General features: G+C 34.4%; 1 protein-coding gene across 5 annotated transcripts in view; it reads right to left on the bottom strand.

Moving 5' to 3' along the window:
• Nucleotides 1-20,223, bottom strand: part of USP25 (ubiquitin specific peptidase 25) — a 157,148-nt gene that overhangs the window by 96,510 nt on the left and 40,415 nt on the right. For 2 of the 5 annotated variants that reach the window (XM_012554132.2, XM_004371346.2), the window contains exons 2-4: nt 17,426-17,503; nt 14,233-14,377; nt 1,337-1,460 (exon numbers count right to left, since the gene is read on the bottom strand). In XM_012554132.2, the coding sequence (XP_012409586.1) occupies nt 1,337-1,460; nt 14,233-14,377; nt 17,426-17,503 (347 nt within the window). Of the gene's footprint in view, nt 1-1,336; nt 1,461-10,159; nt 14,378-17,425; nt 17,504-20,223 lie in introns of those variants that run through there. The other 3 variants (XM_023726642.1, XM_023726643.1, XM_023726644.1) reach the window with 3 other exon arrangements.

Genomic DNA, 20,223 nt, shown 5'->3' with positions numbered 1-20,223 from the left:
GTATTAAATATTTCTCATCAAACTTTAAGCATTATCAAGTTTAGTAATTATTTGAGATAATTATTTCCATTTTAAAGAGACAAATGTAATTTATATAATTTCTCCAGATCCTGCAAAAAATAAGCCTAATAAAAATGCCCCAAAAAAGCCTCTCCATTTTTGGTTTTCATTTAAAGTCACTAGTATTAGATGACATTAGCCACAATTAAAGAGGGGAACAATGAATTTTAATTAAGTCTTCCCATCTTCATATAATGTCTTACAAAGTAATTTCTAAAGAAACATTAAAGACATTAAAAAGAAAACTATCCATCTTTGCTAGATACAGCATTTGAGATATACCCTACCATACAGAAATCTCAAATTATTTAAAACAAAATATGCTTCTGATATTGTCCAAATACCCTTTATCTGAGAAAGCTGGTACATTCTGCTACCAATCAATTGTGCTTCAGTGAAAAGAATTTTGGAGTCACCGTAGTTGTCTATCTTTGGAAAATCATTTAACCTCTTGAAAGCTAAATTTCTTCTTCAGTAAAATGGAGTTACCACTGCCTCAAAATAGCTATTTAGAGGATTACAGCTATAATTTAAAGAGTTTTTTTGTTTTTAATCAACACTGATTAATGATGAAACCAAATTTAGCTACTTGATCCTTGGGAAGATCAAATTGTTTCAAATTGAAGTTTGTTATTATATCAAAAAAAAAAAAACAAAACACATTTTATCACCCATTTTGTAACCCTATTAAAAAAAAAAAAAATGGAAAGAAAAAAAAAAAAAAACTCTATCAACATACTGTAGATCAGGGGTCAGCAAACTACAGCCAGAGACCAAATCCCTCCAGCAGGTCTGTTTTTATAAAGTTCTTATGGGAAAACAGCCATGTTCACTCATTTATGTACTGGCTATGGCTGCTTTTATACTACAACAGGAGAGTTGAGTAGTTGCAACAGAAACCATCTGGTCTGCGAAGCCTAAAATATTTACCAATGACCCTTTATAGAAATTAACTAATTAATGTTTGGAAGTTGAATTAGAAAGTGCATCTAAAAGGGGAGTAAGAGGGGAAAAACTGCAGAAATATTAAAATATACATCTAAATTTAATCCGCATAATGCCACTCCCAAATTCTAGAAATCTAAGCTTCGATCACATAAGAACTAGAAAATGAAAATTCTGGATACATAAAACATAAAAGCAATACAAAAGTATATTAATAGTTTATTTAATTTCATAAAGTGTATCTTATTACCTCTTAAAGTTAATTAAAGCCAATTATAATTTCTGTTATAAATGGTACTTATAGCTGCTTTATACAAGTTATTTTTTTTACCTGCTAATGGCTTGCTCCTCATCAGTTATTCCAGTCTCCCTGAATGCCCTGTTTGATTCCGCCAAACTCAAGGCAATTGCCCTCTGAAGATCATCTTTATCATCTCCAGTGAGATCAATCACATCTGAAAAGCAAAACTATCTTTCTCAAAATTCAAGGTCAAACAAAATGAAAGTAATTCTTATCATGGAGATTTTATGCCAATACACCCTATCAAACCAAATCAGCACCAACTTTATTCTGCAGTTCTTTTATAAGAGCCTATCCAAAGAGAATGAAAATAAACACATTTCAACTCGGTTATACTTCATAACTTAGTTTTCTTTTCTATAAAATATACCAAAAGCAATAATAGCAAAACTATTTTTCATTGCAAAGGAATCTCAGCATTTACTGAGGTCTCTGATTAAAAGGTAATAACAGACTGCTGAAACATTTCCTTTACCAACAAAAATTAAAATGAACATAATTAAACATTTACATCTATGTTTTTTGAAATTAAAATTAACCCAAATACACAATTAAAACTCCTATCAGTTTAACAACTATCCTTTGAAGATATTAACATTATAGTTTGCCCATGATACTACCTAGACATTATTTACCAAATCGTAATAACTAATAACTGAGTCCTTGGAATTGTTTCAGAAACTAATTAACCACAGGTATATATATATATGCATTTTTTTAAAGTCTAGACAAATGTGCCAAACTGTTATAGTGGTTAAATATAGGAACTGATGGAAGGGTGTTATGGGATCAGGAGGTATAAGGATCTTTCACTTCCTATTTTTTCAAGTTAGCCTTGTGGTGTAAATGGTTTGCACCCAACTACTAACCTAAAGGTTGGCAGTTTGAGCCCACCTAGCAGCTCCTCAGAAGAAAGGCCTGACGATCTACTTCCATAAAGATACAGCCAAGAAAACCTTATAGAACAGTTCAACTCTTTAATGCATGGTGTCACCAGGAGTTGGAATCAACTAGATGATCATGGCTTTGGGCTTCTTTTTTTTTTTTTTTTTCTATTTTAAACAAGCTGTGCCATCTAAATTATTTAATTTAAGCATGCAGTCCTTTTAATTTAAAATCAGATTTTTATTTAGGGTGAAAACAAATAAAATATACAAAAAAAAAACTGTTCCTTCTCCAACTAAGAAAATAGCCTTTATGCTACAAGAATTCATGCTTCTTTTTCCAAAGAATAAAGATTACAACTATTACCACCTTCAGTAATCCAATTCCCAGTACATACTGGTAAATATTACCACTTTTTAATCCAATTCCCAATATATATTAGCAAAATTCCTTAACCCATAAAATGCCAATGTTACACTCTCCCATTATCATTTAAACACTAATTGGGACCATAATATATTGTTAAGTAGGAGAGGGATAACAAGTTAAAATTTATGTGAGAAAAGAGCAAGAAATATTTCTGCTATTATCTTATTTTGGAGTGGGGTGGAATTATAGGGGTGGGGCTTTCCTCTTAATTTTATTTGCATTTTAGATATGTTAAAATTGATTTCTTTCTTTTTCTCTTTTTAATCCTAGAATTTTACAGGAGGGAAAGAAACAAAACAGGTAGCAAATGGTAGAGAAGGTAGCTGTATTTTAATATCTGGCTGTAGGGTTACACATAGCCACTCGAAACAAATATTCTAAAATTTAATGAGAAACAAATTATGTATATTGTTAGTTTCAAAAATCTAGTCTATAAAAATCTACAGTTTTCTTCCACAACAGTAGCTGGAAGAATATTAAAAATACCAGAAACAACAGTAGGCTGTGGAGGCATATGCATGTGTTTTTAAAGTACTTACAGAGTATAACAGAAACTTACCATAATGTAATAAGTAGAGTCCAAAAAATACTCGATCAAGTAAAATGTAGACAGATTTACAGCAAGGTAACTGAAATGATACAGCATGCCTACAAACAACAATCCAAGAGTTCCAGAAGTCTGGCAACAAGATCCAAGTCCACCCAGAGCACAGCTGAGAATGGGTGGTCACCTGGGTAGTTATCCAATTTAGCTCAAATAACTTTTTAGAAAATGCTTGGCTAGAGAGGTATGCAATGGCCTCATAAAATTGGGAACTACCCTAATCATTAAATGATAGCTAGAACTTCATAAGAGAATGATGGAAGGAGAAGAAATAGTTTGAAAATCACAGAGAAGCAAAAGAACAGGCTTTTTATCAATTAGCCCTCGAACCCCATTCTCTCATCTTCCTAGAGTGCTCTCTTCAACTAAAGAAACTGGGTGGGGAGATGTTTAAAAAAATTTACTTTCCAGACTCGCTTGCAGTTAAGGTTCTGGATGAAATTTAGGTTCCACCAGCTGGATGAGGTCACATGAGATCTGGAAGGCAGAAGTGAGGCGGAAGCCATTATCCTGCTACTTATGGCTGTATTCTCTAGCATGACTGAACAGACACAGGTTGTTCCACAGAAGCATTTCGGTATCCAATCTCCAGATTCAGGGATGTCAAGAGATTGTTACAGTAAAGGTAGCAACTGACCTCTGCACTCTAACATGCAGGCACAGTTCAACAGCAGTTACCTAATCCTGGCTTCCTGTTCCCTGGGCTGCAGCTACAGAAACATGTTCTTGAACTCAGTAGTCCCAGAGGCAGCTTCCTGATTGACTACCTTCCTGATTGTGGCAGAGGGTGTAGGCTCCCTGGCTGGTCAGTCTCACAACAATCTGGGAGTGATTCTGGAAGGCTGAGCTAGAAACTCCTCCTCCATTCCTCCCAGTGATTTAAGATTCTAATTCTTTTTATTAAATTCCTTCTTCTGAAAATATCAAGGGTGTTTACTGTTTTATGACTGATGAGTAAACCAAACTGGCTAGAGTAGAAACTCATTTAAAAAGAGCAACAACTTACACTTACAACTTTTCCCAATTTACCAACTGTAAGTCAACCATGCAAAAAACAAAAACGAAATGTTTTTAAGTCTTTTTTAAAAATGAGATGACCAAGATTCTGAGACATGAAACACATCATAAGAATTGAGAATGGTGGCCAGGCAGTAAATTTAAAAAATACAGCGCTCTGGTGGCACAGTGGTTAAGTGCTTGGCTAACAGAAAGGCCGGTGGTTCAGACTCAGCCTCTTCGTGCGAGAAAGATGAATTAGTCTGTTTCCATAAAGATTTATAGCCTTGGAAACCCTATGGGGCAGCTCTACTCCATCCTTTAGGGTTGCTTTGAGTCGGAATTTGACTCGAGGGCAATGGGTTTGGTATTTGGGTTTTCTGACCGTTTAAATGCAGTGTTCTTCTCTCCATTCTAGCCATTTTCAAAGTGTGGTCCATGGATTTTGGGGATCCCCACAGCCGTTTGGGGAGGGGAGGTCCAGGAAGGAAAAGAATATTCTCATAATAATATTAAGATGTTATTTGCCCTTTGCTCTATGGTCACACTTGCACTGATGGTTAAAACAAGAGTGGGTAAAACTGCTGCACATTCGCACAAGTCAAGGCAGTGGCACCAAATTATATGAATATTCATTGTATTCCTCACAATCATGTACACTATTTTAAAAAAAAGTCAATTTCACTTAAGAATGTCCTCAATGAAAAATCAAAATTTAATTTTATTAAATCTCAAATCTTGATTTACATGTTCGTTTATTTCTATGTTCTATGTGGTGAAATAGGGAGTACACATAAAAGTATGCGGTTGTCTAAAGAAAAAAACACTAGTGCAATGTTTGACACACAAACTTTTTTTATGTAACATAACAACTACAACTTACAAACTGCTTATTCAGACTTGAGCACTTGTCAGATGTTTTCTCAAAAATGAACAAAATAAGACTGTCATTTTAAGAAAAACAAATGAGAGTATTTATTGCCAATGATCAATTTCAAGCTTTCAAGCAAAAATCAGAACTCTGGAAAACTTGTTTCAACCACCGTGAGCTTGGTATCTCCTCAGTACTTACAGGCTTTAATGGTGAGATCAGTGGTAATATTAACAATTTTTTTTCTTCAATATTGTTCCAACAGTGAGAAGAAAATGTTTTCCAAGTTATCAATGCACACAATGTCATAAAATAATGCATGGGCAAAAGATCCATTCAAAGGGCAAGAGAGACTAATGAATTTTAATATAACAAGAGTATGGAAAGGTCATTGATAATGATTTCAGTGTCCACACTGCAGCTAATATTTAAGAAAGTATTAGTCGTGAAGTTTTAGTATAGAATTTAAAAAGACTATCCATTACCTATACATTTGTGTGAACCCAGATTTTCTTCATCTATGTCAACCAAAACCATGTATCACAAGAGAATGAATGCAGAATCAGATGAGACTCCAGTTGTCTCCTATTATAGTGAATGTCAGAAATTTGCAACAATGTAAAATAATGTATGCTTCTCAATAATTTAATTTTGTTTGGGAAAATACAGTTTGTTTTTTCCATAAAAGTATGTTATTTATGTTAACATGTAAAGGACTGTTATTTTAATATGAATTACATATATTTTAAATTTTTCTCAAACCCACTGCTGTCAAAGTCGATTCCAACTCAGAGCTACCCTATAGGACAGAGCAGAACTGCCCCATAGGGTTTCCAAGGAGCAGCTGGTAGATTCAAACAGCTGACCTTTTGGTTAGCAGCCAAGTTCTTTAACCACTGAGCCATTAGGGCTCCAACTTCAAATATAGTAAATATCAATAAAAATAATTCAAACAAAAGCTCTTTGAGGTCCTCAATTTTTAAGAGTATAAAGGGATCCTGAAACCAAACAGTAAAGAATCACTATGCCATGCTCTCAGATCTGAATGTTTAATTAATAAAACAAATAATAACTGAAGATGGTTTTCATTGACTTTTACAACATGATAAAAAAAATACAAAATAATTCACAACATACAAAGATCAGGAGATTTTATGTAATATAACAGAGATTTCTTCCTTCTTTTGGGGAAAAAAAAATTAGAAGATCTGGTCACATGATTCCTCCATGGCAATAACCATGGTACCAAAGCCAGAGTGGAGTAGAAGTAGCTCCCTTTAGACAGAATATTCACTCTCCATTTTTGCTGCCATTCCCAGCAATTCCTAATATCTTACACTTGGCCCATCAGATTGGTATTGCCTGCCTTGCCCTTGTATCATGGCAAACATAAAAAGATTGTACCTTACACTGCAGTAAAAGGATAAAACTGCTAGTGGTGGAATAACCAGACTCAATGACTCAAGTTATCCCCAGTCCCACTTAGCAGCTCCAGTAGTTGAGGGGTCACTATACAGGCACATCTATAAAGCAGCTGGGAAGCTCTGCTGAAGACATCTGAGTCTACAACCCCTGAGTAGGGCTTAATGGTAGGAAGGTTGGCTGATGATAGAAAGGTTGGTCCTTAATTGAAAAGCTGGGACTTTATCCTTTAAACCATGGAGATAGTTTATTCATTATTTGTAGTCTCACTGTAATAACATTTTCTCCATGATGTTAGAGTTACTCAGTAAAGCTTTGTCTTTCCATAGGATATTTTAAAACAATACAGCAATCCTGAGAATATCATTTTTATAATCTACTGACATACCAAATACAAATGCTTTTAAGACCAGATATTAAGAAGAAAAATATTTCACATAGAACGGCTAAATCTGGTTTTTTTTTTTCTTTTTCTGGAATAAGCAGAATAACCATTTCTCTAAAACATGAAATGAACTATCAATTTTAGAATGAAAATTAGCCCCCTATGATTTTCCATACGCTTACGCTCAAAAAGGAACAGAGAAAAAGTGTGGCCGTAAACAATTTCTAACTGCTAAAAGTCAACTATAAAAATGCCTTTGTAAAAGCTCCATCCAAATACGTAAGTATTATGAATACTCTTACACCTGTGCCAAGGCAGGTCCTTGGTAAAACACTTAAAATTTTGTTTTAGCCACCACTCCTACTTCTGGTATTAGAGTGAACACAATTCAATGGTGTATGTGTGGAAGTTCAGTTGGATATCACTTGCAGAAAATCATGTTACAAAAGCATAGAAGCATAATTGCCAATATTTGCAAGAATACCCAAATTAACACATTTTTCTTGTTAGGTCAGAATATACACCAAAACATGAAACTCACCCTAATAAAGCTCTCCCTTTCCAAATAAATACCATTTGAGTAAAATACCAACTACCAAACATTCTCTGCTAACTCCAAAATGTATACAACCATCAACTTATCAATAAATTAGACTTCAAATGTACATATTGTTTATAACTTATAGCTTATTTCCCCATGAACATACTGTATTAAATGAGATGGTTTCCAAATTAGTTCACAAAAGCCTATTTAGCCCATAATCTAGTTAAAAATACAATTCCATATGCAAAGATTTTTTATGTTGGAGGAAAAAAAGTGTTCTTCTGTCTTTCTCCTTACTTACATAATGCTAAGCCTAAGAGAAACACTTGTTTCTTTTAATAAGCCAACTTTATATTTACCACTAGCAGACATATCTGGGCAGGGGAGTGACACGAGCAGAAATTTGTTTTGGGAGTTAGGAGTTAAGGGTTGAACAAGAGTTTGGGAAGAAGTAATGAGAATACGTACCTGGGCAGAAACAACTGAAGGAAAAAGTCCACATACAAGAACTGACAGGACTGTAAACTGAATGATTGTTTTGGAAAATTAAGAAGAGCTGAAAAAAACTGGGCCATAAGAAGGATGGGAACGTCATTAAGAGAAATAAACAGATATGAATATGAGGTATTTAGCAGAAGATCAGAAATGAGACTACCACCACTCTGGCTCTCATTCACTCTGCTTCAGCCTCAGCTGTGTCCTTATTATTCCTATTCCTCTCTTCACCAAACAACACTACAGCCCAAGGCTGTGATGCATTTCCCTCAAATATCCACAAGGTTCACTCCTGCACTCCACTCAGGGTTCTGTGCAAACGTGACCTCATCCAAGAGCCATGTCCTGATCACTCTATCTAAAATAGCATATCTCATACCCAGCCAACAACAGCATCCTCATACGCTCTGCCCCTCTAACCTGCTCTATTGGTCATGAACTCACCACTATCTAGCACTGCTTATTGTCTATTGTCTCTCTTTCCTCCATGTAAGCTGGATTACTTGTTTGTTTGTTTAATGGCTTAAAAAAGTATCTGATACATATTAAGCAATCAATAAATATTTGTTAAACAAATAGAGGTCAAGATCTAGACCATGGTGATAGGGAACCCAAGGTTGAGTAAGGATAGTGTTGATGTGTTGTGAGGTTGTTAACCATTGTCATAAGGCAACATGTGTACTATTACATGAGAAACTATTTTGCTCTGTAAGGCTTCATCTAAAGTGAGAATTGCAGCACAACTGGAAGAGTGTAGTTGATGTCACTGAACTGTGCATGTAGAAATTTTTGAAATGGTGTATCTTTGGCTATGTATATTTTCACCAAAAAAAAAAAGGTCGAGAAGGGAGAGGGTTGACATGTTGTGGGGTTGTTAACCAATGTCATAAAACAATATGTGTACTACTGTTTCATGAGAAACTATTTGTTCTGTAAGCCTTCACCTGAAGTACAATTAAAAAAAAAAAAGATCTAGACCATGGAATAGAGATAAAGTTAGTGACTGATCTTCATAGCGGGACTAATTTCAAGACCTGAGAACATATGTTCTATCCTACTTAAAATTTTTTCTAATAAACGAAAGGATGAATAGTGTAAAAAGTGTCATGTTAAAATACTTAAAAGCAAAAAGATATAAGCAATGTAAACTGTGTTTCTCACTCCACTCTCCCACTCTCCCCTGCCCTCAGTCATCTCTAAGATGTTCCTACTTTTCCAATCTCCTCACTGCTGAACTCAGATTCTCTAAAAGTGTTGTCCAATAGAACTTTCTGTGATGATATGAATGTATGATACCTGTATTGTCCATACAGAAGCCACTAGTCACATGTGATTACTACTGAGCATTTAAAACGTTCTGCAAGTACACCCAAGGAACTGAATTTTTAATATTATTTACTTTTAATATTTACATAGGTCCATGTTACTAGTGACTACTCTATTAAACAGCTCAGCTCTAAATGGTCTAATTCTGTTTTCAATAATAGCTATTAAAATCATAATGGCAGCTTCGGGAAGTAAAGTAGGGCTACAATAAGGAAGCCTTACGTTTTTGTCATTAATTTCACTATGTTTTTCAACTTGGATTATGGAACAGAAAAATTAGAAGTTAATATTCTATATTAGTAAATAAAAAAGTTCAAAGGCCAATCGGTATTATTCTGCCCTAAAAGTACAGATAATTCATAAAGTTATAGAAGTAATTCTAGAGTTCATGTCTAACAGAATGTAAGGCTAACTGCATCTAATCAATTACAAGTAACAACTTCTACCCCGTTTCAGCATCTCATTTTTAAGTTTAACCTTGATTTTTTGTAAGTCATCAAAATAGTCTTACGCAAGAAAAATGTTTTCAGAAAAAGAGATTTAACTTTTATTGCACTTTTTTCTATCTTACTTAATAAACCTCGGGAAAGTGAAACCTTGGTGTTCAATTAATAAAATCCTACAGTGACTAGGGTGTGTTTAAAACTTGTGGTATAAATCACTATTAGTCTGGTTAAGCAATACAACCACGACCAGAGTTCTAGGACAGAACCTCAACATTTTCTCACTTTCTAGGGAATTGTTCCCAAGTAATTTAAGTTTTTGAGGGGCAGAAAAAGTATATTGATTATAAACTTGTGAAGCGTCTATCAGTTAACACTCAGTAATCTGTTACACGAATTTCTCTAAAACTTAAGTCAATATGTGGCATTACTTTCTGTGTTAAAATTACCTACCCAAATCCCTCTTATCTTTTGATCCACACTTTGATTGCTCAACTGTAGCACATCTTGTTCTGGTAGGCATATACTGTTTTTTTCCTGTTTTAAGAAAGTTCAAAAGAATTTAATGGTCATGAGAGAAAGAATATTACTATTAGAATTCAAATTGGGCAAAGCCTTGTACAGTCATGTCTATGACAGAGTTTGTCATGACACAAAAACTTTACAGACTCTCTACTCTGATGATTAAGTATACCTATGATACGTCAACACCTTGCATTGTGCCCTAGTCCCATTACCATTAGTATTTTGACTGCAAATCCCCAAAACAACTTTATACCCAATTTAAACTGGGATTGGGAGGCAATCATTTGACAATTAATGATATCCCATCTGGACAAGAGAGCCAAGAAACGAAAAAAGGTACCTGGAATTTTTATATTTATATTTATATTACAAATGACTTGAGCTTTTCCCAGAATACTACAGATTATTAAATTACAGTATGGAATATTTCCAAAGTAAAACAGGAAATCAGGTTCGCTACTTTTGAATTCCCTACTCTGCAAACTATAAGCTTTCCTTGAAACATTTTTTTTCCTTCAAAAGTGAAATGTAAAATGCACTAAAGCATATCCTTGTTCTACTATAACAAATATATTTACTTCTTAAATATTATATGAACTCTCACAAATATAAGTATTCTTAAATCAAATTACATAATTTGCTTTATTCTGTGATATGTCAGGGTAGGCATAAATGGAAATTTCTCCACAAGCCTCAAATATGACTTCTAGGGGATATTGGTTTAAAAACTAAATTTTTCTAGTCACCAAAAAAACATGTATTTTATTCATTCTAATAGAAACTCTCAGTTATAAACAGTTAACAGTTACGTACCATAAGATTTCAACAAAAAAGCGTATGTAGTTAGCATTTAATGAACACTTTTATTTCAAAATATAGATTTTCCATCAGCACTACAACCAACTGGTGACATACTTAAAAGTTTTTGTTTAAGCTTTAGCCCTGACTGTAAGAAATTTTATACTCAAAAAAAGAAGAAAAAAATTTTTTTTGGCCAAAAATAAAAATCCCTGCCATATTTAAAAGAATTAAGGTACATATGATCAACTTTCAAGTAACAATGCATTTCACATAAAATTGAGAAAACGGTCAAGAAGGGGGGTTTGTGTATGTACAATTCCTTGAGAACTTTTTCACACTCTGATCATTCTCTTACTCTACATTCCTTCAGAAATTACAGTTTTTCAAGAAACCTGCATTGTAATACATATTCATTGGCAGTTATTCTCTTTTTCCCCCAAAGGTAAATTTTGTCACTACTATCAACAATTAAAAATACACAAAAGACTTCATTTCTTCCCAACAATAATTTAATAGTAATTTAAAGACAGTGTATTTTCAAAATACTTGCTGAATACATGATTTCTTATTTTTTCAGTTTTAAAATACATAACACTATATTATGATACAACACTATTAAAGGTAAATCCTGAATAAAGACTATTTCCCAAAGACAACTCTATTTCCTAGAACTTTATAAAACATGGTACAAATATGTTAAACGGAAAAAGTATGATTATTACCTCATCAGCTATTTTTTTCCAATTTGATACTAATAATCTTATTAACACAATCACCACATTAAACTTCTAGTTTGTTTCTCAATAATCTCAAATCAACTTTAGGGACACACTTTCCCAATTAGATAACATAGTGCATCCTGGTTAGAAGGATAGCACATTTCATAAAGAAACCACAACACCAAGGAATTTGCTCAATACGACACTCAATCAGTTGAGATTAAATCAGAACTCCATTTCCCTATTTTTCTTTTAAGTGGAAAATAAAAGTACTAAGTGGATATTTTTCAAGAGCTACATACATATAAACACACATACACAACTTTTTTTTTTTCCTTAATTATCAGCAAACACAAGCCTTCTGAAACCAGGTTGCCTTCTCCCTAAGGGCACCTATTCAAATTTCTCTTCTTGTCCCCTATAACACTGTCATTATTCCTTTATCAAAAGTCATGAACAGGTGTTATCATTTATTTGGCTTAGCAATATTTATTCACTTTCGCACAGCAGATAAGATATCTTCTTTTCTTTATAAGTCTTAAAACCCTCATTCTCCCATACAAACACACACACACACATTATCTCATATCACAAAGTGAACCATCTATATTAAGAATTCACAACTATCTTTCTAAAATCTTTTATTCTTTAAACTAGAACACTAAACAAGTTTAGTCAATTTCCTGTTTCCTTCACTGTAACAAGCAGCATTCCGTTTAATCATTTTTTCCTTTTTCTACCTAGTTTCTCTTCCCCCCATCTCAGAACTGTGAAAAATGTTATCATCAATACTAATTTATTTCTCTTTATATGATTTCTCTTTTTTTCCAACTTTTTGCAACAAGCTTCTTAATCTCTTTCCCTTCCACTGGTTTTGAAGCAGCTTTTCTACACATATTATCAAAAAAAAATTCAACAAATACTTTCGAGCACCTACGATGTGCCAAGCACTGTTTACATTTAGTTGTAGGAATGTTGATGGTCCCTTACCCTGTTAAGCTTCCAGTTTGTTAAGGAAGACAGGCACAAGTAAATAATTATAAAGCATGATACATTAAGATAGTCTGTTTGGGGTGCTGTACAAGCACTTGGTTCAACCTACACACTCAGGGAAAATATTCTAGAGCAAGCAACTCCTGACCTGAACTTTATAACACCAGAAGAAATTAGGCTGGGGGAAAAAATCTAGAAGGGAATTCCAGACAGTAGGAACAGCAATTGTAAAGACAAAGAGAAATAAAACAGCACTGGGTGTATAAGAACATTAAGCCATTTTGCTTTAACACAGTATAAACTGGGAGGAGAAAACCAGTGGGAAATGAAGCTAGAGACACAGATAGAGGTGTCAAGTCAGTCTGCCTTGAACTTGGATATAATCAACTGGGTCTGCCTTAAATATATAAAATGTCTCCCATCACCTATTACGTATGTGAGGAAGGTGTATTCCAGCTTTAGATGATACAAGGCCATTTGTGAATCAAAATTATCATGATCATCCTAAAAACTGGAAATTAAAATCATGTATCAACAGACAAACATTAAGCGGTATTTAACACCAATCAATAGCTGCAAATATCTATGAGAACGGACTCTTTCTTCCTGGTTGCCTAATTTGAGATGGTCTACAAAAAAAAATCTGAAATTTTCTTCAAATATCCTTTTGTTATCAAACTTCCCAAATCCATAATGTATAAAAATAAATACTGCATTTTTATAGGGAGCACAGTTCTACTCTGACACACACAGGGTCACCATGAGTCAGAACTGACTCAATGGCAATTGATATTGGTAGTAATAGCACATTTTTACATAGTACAGTTATTAAACCATAATGAGATATGGAGGTAACAACATATTTTGAAAAACTCTGAGTGCTATATAAGCGCAAGATATTTATGGAGAAAAATTAAGAGTCCAATGTAAAACTTTTCATATACCTTTCCCAAAATACCTTTTCCAAATTTATTTTATTGAGGACAAGGGGAACTTGTTACATGGTAAACCTTTTCCCAAAGTCTTTATTTATTTATTTATTTGTGGGGAGTGGGGAGAAGGAGGGAAAATCTTAAACGGTAAACCTATCAGTAATGAGAAACAATACTTTCCCTTCAAAAATAATATTAAGTCCTCCACTTTTACATAAAACCTGCAAAACAAATGACTGTGCCCACTGAAATTCTAGGAATTTGTTTCATTTTTATAAATGAGACCTTTAACTATTCCATATTTCAAATCAATGAATACTACGTGACATACTCTATGAAAGGATCTATCGCTTAAATACAATCTTTTACTTCTAATCTGGGAAAAAATACAATGTAGCTGATAAAATATATGCTCCTTTCAACTACACTAAAAAAAACACCAAGATCAACCAAGATTTTGTCCTCCACCTGTGCTTATTATGCAAAATTAACACATTCCTAAGGAAATATTTTCATTATGCTTTAGGAAAATATTGAGAAAAAGAAGAAAACTTACTTGCATCTGCTTGGCTTCCCACACTGATGTATCGATCATTTCCAGGAAGAGCTGTTTGATAGTAAATTGTCTCCTCCTGCTGAGGGGTCTTAGCATTCTTTGCAGTAAGAAAAGCCACTGCTAGTTCCAAGTTTCCATTACTGTCCTTCAAATATGAAGACAGGAACATCAAATATTTTGGAATAACTCTATATGTTCTCACATGACTTCTGCAATTTTCTCCAAAATATTAATAGCAAAAAATCACTTTCAGATTCTAAATTTACAGTGACAACTCATCTTATACAAAGTATACCAAAGAAATATTAATTCCTTATTCTATGAATTAAAACTACTTATCAAATATAAGAATCAATTTTACAACTAATTTGTTAGCTTTCCATTGTTTTCAGATTTGCTTAACAAAAATCAATAACAAACTTAAACTTTTAAGCAAATGACTAAACTAAAAAATGTCTTCCGCAACTAACCATATAAAAGAGCACAAAATTGATCCTTAAAATAGTACTTCTGCAAACAAGGACAATAAAAGAAACTGCCTTTATTATGGGTGTTGAATACATACATTGTGTCAAATGTAATAAGCAAAATGTCAAGAATTCATATGAAGAAAACAGCAAAACTATACCAAAGCTTGATAGTAAATGGCGAGACACAAAAAGCTCAAATACAGGAATACTCGATACTGTTCAAGATGACAATTCTACCCAAATTAAACATAGAAATTTTATATAGTTCTCACCCAAAGCGTATCTGGACAAAATAATTCTAAAGTTCATACAGAAGAAAGCTGATGTTAGAATAACCAAGAGTTTCTGAAACAGCAAAAATAATGAGAAGGAACTTGCCCAGTTATATATTTATATTCTCTGTACAGTTGACAATAAGTAAAATATAGCTCTAAGACGGCTAACGGAAACAACATAGAAAATCCAGATATTAATAATGAAGTTATCTTTGTAACAGAAATCCAGAACATGTAAGGTTTGGTAGGCCCTAAGAACTTCAGCATACATGCAGAGTATAACAGGAAGCCAGTGAAGAGTTTTGAACAAGAATGACATGGTATGATTTACATTATAAAAGGATCACCCTGGGCTACGTGTTGAGAATAGACAGGGGAGAAAAGGCAGAAGCAAAGACTGCATAGTATTTGCTATCACATTAATTGTGAGATGTGATACAAGAAGGGTTAAGGATGATTCCAAGATTTGGGGCCTGAGCAACTGGAAGAATAAAGTTCTCAACCTTCTCCAATTTCAATTCTAACTAGCCAGTGAGGAGAGAAAAATAAGAGTGAAGTTTGAAAAGCATCACTGTTTTAAAGTATATTATCTGTCACAACCATTATAAGATTAGTGAATGACTCATCCAAAATCTGCTTATGTTAAAATAATTTACAACAACAATGGCTAACATTCATTAAGCATTTGCTATGTGCTTTCCAAATAATATCTCATATAATAATAAACTGAATACAAGAAGAATTTACAGAAATGGAAGGTCACTTCGGGAACAAGGGAGAATGAAGAAAACTAAAGACACAAGGGAAAGATTAGCCCACAGGCCTAATGAACCACAACTACCACAGCCTCCACCAGACTGAGGCCAGTACAACTAGATGGTGCCCAGCTACCACCACTGACTGCCCTGACAGGAATCACAATAGAGGGTCCCAGACAGAGCTGAAGAAAAATGTAGAACAAAATTTTAAATCACAAGAAAAGACCAGACTTACTGGCCTGACAGAGACTGGAAAAACCCCGAGAGTATGTTCCCCGGACACCTTTTTAGCTCTGTAATGAAGTCACTCCGGAGGTTCACTTTTCATCCAAAGATTTGACAGGCCCATAAAACAAAACAAGGCTAAAGGAGCACACCAGCCTAGGGAAAAAGAACAGAAAGCAGAAGGGGACAGGAAAGCTGGTAATGGGGAACCAAAGGCCAAGAAGTGAGAGTGTTGACATGTCGTGGGGTTGTTGACCAATGTCATAAAACAATATGTGTACTGTTTAATGAGAAGCTAGTTTGTTCTGTAAACCTTCATCGAAAGTACAATTAAAAAAAAAAAAAAAAATTCCTGTTCTTTAAAGCCAAAAAAAAAAGAAGGTCATTTACTTAAGGGGGCTAAAAAAAGGTTCTCAAAATAAAAGTGGTAAAATCAGTATTTGACATTTTGACTACCAAAAGTAGACTCCTTATTACCATACTAATGAGGGTGTCAACTCATCATTAACATCTTACAAATGTATGGTGGGTAAAATTTAAGGTTCGAACACAACGGTTTCCCCACCGCTGAGACTAACTGGAACAAAAGGAAAAAAAAAAAATTTATTCAGTTCCCATTAACTTACCTATAAGGAAATGTGAACAAAGACTGACTTGAGCTATACTTACCCAAGTTAAAAAAAAAAAAAAAAGTGATTTCCCAAAATTTGCCCTCACAAGGTGATTGGCTGTAATCTCACTCTGTGATATAAAATGGGAATGGGACTTTCCAAAACTAGAAGTGGAGTGACTGAGTCATGATATATATCAGAATAATGAAAACAACAGCTTTTCATCTAATGTAATGATCATAAAAATTGAGGAGCAACACTTTTGCTTGTTCTCAAAGTACTTAAGTGGCTTCCTACACCCCCACATTAACGCTTTAAACAGTATATTTCATCATTTTCTTGATGGGGAAGTAAGCTGAAGCAAAGCTTCCAATAAAAGAAACAGTGATTAAGAGTGTAACTCTGGGATCAGACTGGCTTGGTTTCCATTCCAAACTCTTCCACATACTAGCTGTGTGATCTTGAAGGAGTTACTTTAACCTCTCTGTTTCTTCATCTTTAAAGAAAGGAAGGAAATAATGTCTATCTCATAGGGTTATCATGAGGATAAGTTAACCCACATAAAGTACTCAGAATAGTGCTTGGTACTATAAGTGCTTAATATGTGCTACCTATTACTATCATGATTATGATCAGTGTGATTGTCATCATCTAAAGGATAAACACATTATTTCTAGAAAAAATAGGTTGCTAAAATAGGTTGCTAAAAACTAATGTGCTCAAAATTAAGTGAGGCTCTTACTTTACAAAAGGGCATTCCTGTATCTCTACTGTCACATGGCATAACTAGAATATTCAACTCTCAAATATGGTAGATAAACCACAAACTGTATGTCATAAAACAAAGGCCATACCTTCAAAGCTTGCTGTAGTATCTGGGTGTCATTAATCCCAGTAATTTCTCTCAATTGATTCAAAAACGTCTGCTGGTGCTAGAGGAAGGGAAAAGAAAAAAAATCATTACGCTCCGAACTCTGAAAATATACAATGAGAAAAAAAAAAAGACCTTTGGTTAAAAAAAAAAACAGAAAACACAATCAAATTAAAACTAGAGTAAAAAGAAACATACACACACACACAAAATTTGAGATAGACTGAACAAACGTCATTCCTTTAGGAAGAAGGAACCAGTAGTGGGAAGCTTTCACTTCATTCTCAGGTTTCCAAAAGGGGACTTTTACATTAGAGGATGTCTTACCGGAGTAACAGTTTGCAGCCCCACTCTCTACCTGCTCATTTATGCCTCCTAACAAGAAAAGGACTGATTAAGACTGAGAAGAACGATAGAAAACAGATTATCTGTTCAAATCTGTTTAATGCTTTAAACAGATGGGTTTGGGACCACTGACTGAAAGAAATCCAGGCGACTCTGGTAATATCTCCCCAGCCCTAGGGCAGACCAGCATCCAGGCACCTGGGGTGCTTGCAAAAGACTTGCTTTTTGGCAGGCTACACTTTGGGTAGATATACTGCACCGTGAGGATGCCAAGATCTATTCAAGGAGTAAGACGATCATCCCATTCTCCAATCTAGCTTTATAAAAGAGAACTGATCATGTGCCCCTACTGGTTTCAAATCTGTTTATGCTCTAGTGGTCAGAACTCTACAGGGAAAAAGAAGTAGAGGGATAGGATTCTAGCATCAAACCTTTCCCTGCACGTCCCTAAGTAAGGATCATGTTCCTCCCTATGTATCTGTTTTTCTTAAAACAAATTCCCCAAAACTTTAAGATAGCACTATGAAATGAAGCTCACTGGATATATGGAAAACAAGCCTAGTCACTAGAATAAATTAGGACCTGCTGAAATATTTCTTAAAGATGTTTCACCCTCATCTTAGTAATAATCAACACAGTAAAGAATCACCAATGGATGCTAAAATTATTGGGAGAAAGTCTGACGAGGAACGAGATCTTTACATAGTCTCAAATTCTATTCCTATCAATTAAATAGGGAGAGAAAGTAACTCTAGAGTGGAGAAACCTGGCAGACACCACCTTAACCAAGTGATCAGAGTTAGTATTACCAATAATGGCACAAAACGACATTGTATGCCTCCTGATATAACGCACTAAGGACACAATATCACCTCAGCTGTATCCCTACCAAAAAATGCATAACCTGAATCTAACCTTGAGGAAGACAAGCTAAAAGGAACATTTTACCGAATAACTATTCTGTTATCTTCAAAAGTGGCAATATTATGAAAGACAAAGGCTGAGGAAGTGTTCTGGATTAAGGGAGACTAAAGAGACACGGTAACCAAATATAATGTGTGAGACTGGATTGTCCTATACTAGAAAGGGAAAAAATGATCTGTAATATTTACTGGGACAATTGGAGAAATAAGAATACGTACTGCTTAGTAGATAAAAATATTATATTAATATTAAATTCTCTGAATTTGATAATTACACTATAGTGATGTAAGATACTATCTTTATCCTTAGGACATACACACTAAAGTATTTAGGGGTAAAGAGGCATGATGTACGCAACTTCTCAAATGGTTCAGAGGGAAAAAAAAAGGTATGGAAGTTCTTTGTATTAACCTTGCAACTTTTCTTGAAATCTGAAATTACTGCAAAGCAGAAAACTTAAAAATATTCTGCATATAGATATGTCGACGTCAGAACAGCAAAAAGTGCCTTTCAAAACATGCTTGAGTTTTTTTTTTTTTTTTGCAAGTTAGGTTTGAGACAAAACTACTCCAAATATCTTTTACAGAAACTATCTGTATCAGAAATTATATTTAGCTACACGTAACAAAGTCCTAATATTTAGCTACATGTAACAAACTCCTAACTAAAAGGTAGTTTCAACAAACAAGAGTGTTTTGTTTTGCTGTTTCTAACACAAGGAGCCTGGGGGTAGGCAGTCCAGACCTGATATGGATATCCCGCAAGGTGTCAGGGACCCAAGCGCCTCTCTTCCCACGCAGACATCCTTAGTGACATTCATCGTTATGTTTGTCACCCCATGGTTTGCTCCTTCAGTTTCCTTCCCAAGTCCCAGGTAGGATAAAGGGAGGACAAAGGACAAAAGGTGTCTGCCAAATACATCTGCCTTCTTTAGCAGTGACTGTTCCACTTAAACCTCACCAGGCAGAACAATGTCACCTGCCCACTCACAGTGGCAAAGAAGCCTGGCAAATATTTTTTTTTTCCAGCAAGGCACAATGCTGCCCTGAAGAAGAAATCAGGGTCTTTTTAGCAAGAAAAAAAGAAAAGACTATATATTTGATAGGTATTGGCAGTGCATGTCATTCATTTTCATACTCATAAAAATCTTATTAAAGGGCTGATATAACCAAGAACATGTAACAATAACATATACAATAAAGCATATAAACAAGGTTACATAAAATGCTTGAAGTATCAGAATAGTTGAATAACAAACCAAATTGCCAAATTTATACGGCTGAAATATGAGAAAAGCATAATCCTCATTAACCTATCAATTTTTCTAATTTCAATAGAAAATTACCAATAACTAGCAATGGAACCATGACTAAATTATGAGACATTCACCATTAAAAACTGAAGATGTAGAGTCTCCGGCAAGATGGCGGTCTAGGCAGAAGCACCACGCCGTCCCTCCACAACAAAGATCCGAAAAACTAAGCCAAACAGAGAATCAACAATCCTGAAACC

The sequence above is a fragment of the Trichechus manatus genome, unplaced genomic scaffold, assembly GCF_000243295.1.
Source record: "Trichechus manatus latirostris isolate Lorelei unplaced genomic scaffold, TriManLat1.0 scaffold00012, whole genome shotgun sequence".
NCBI lineage: Eukaryota > Metazoa > Chordata > Mammalia > Sirenia > Trichechidae > Trichechus > Trichechus manatus.
The sequence above is the reverse complement of the archived record's forward strand: the minus strand, read 5'-3'. Positions and strand labels throughout refer to the sequence as shown.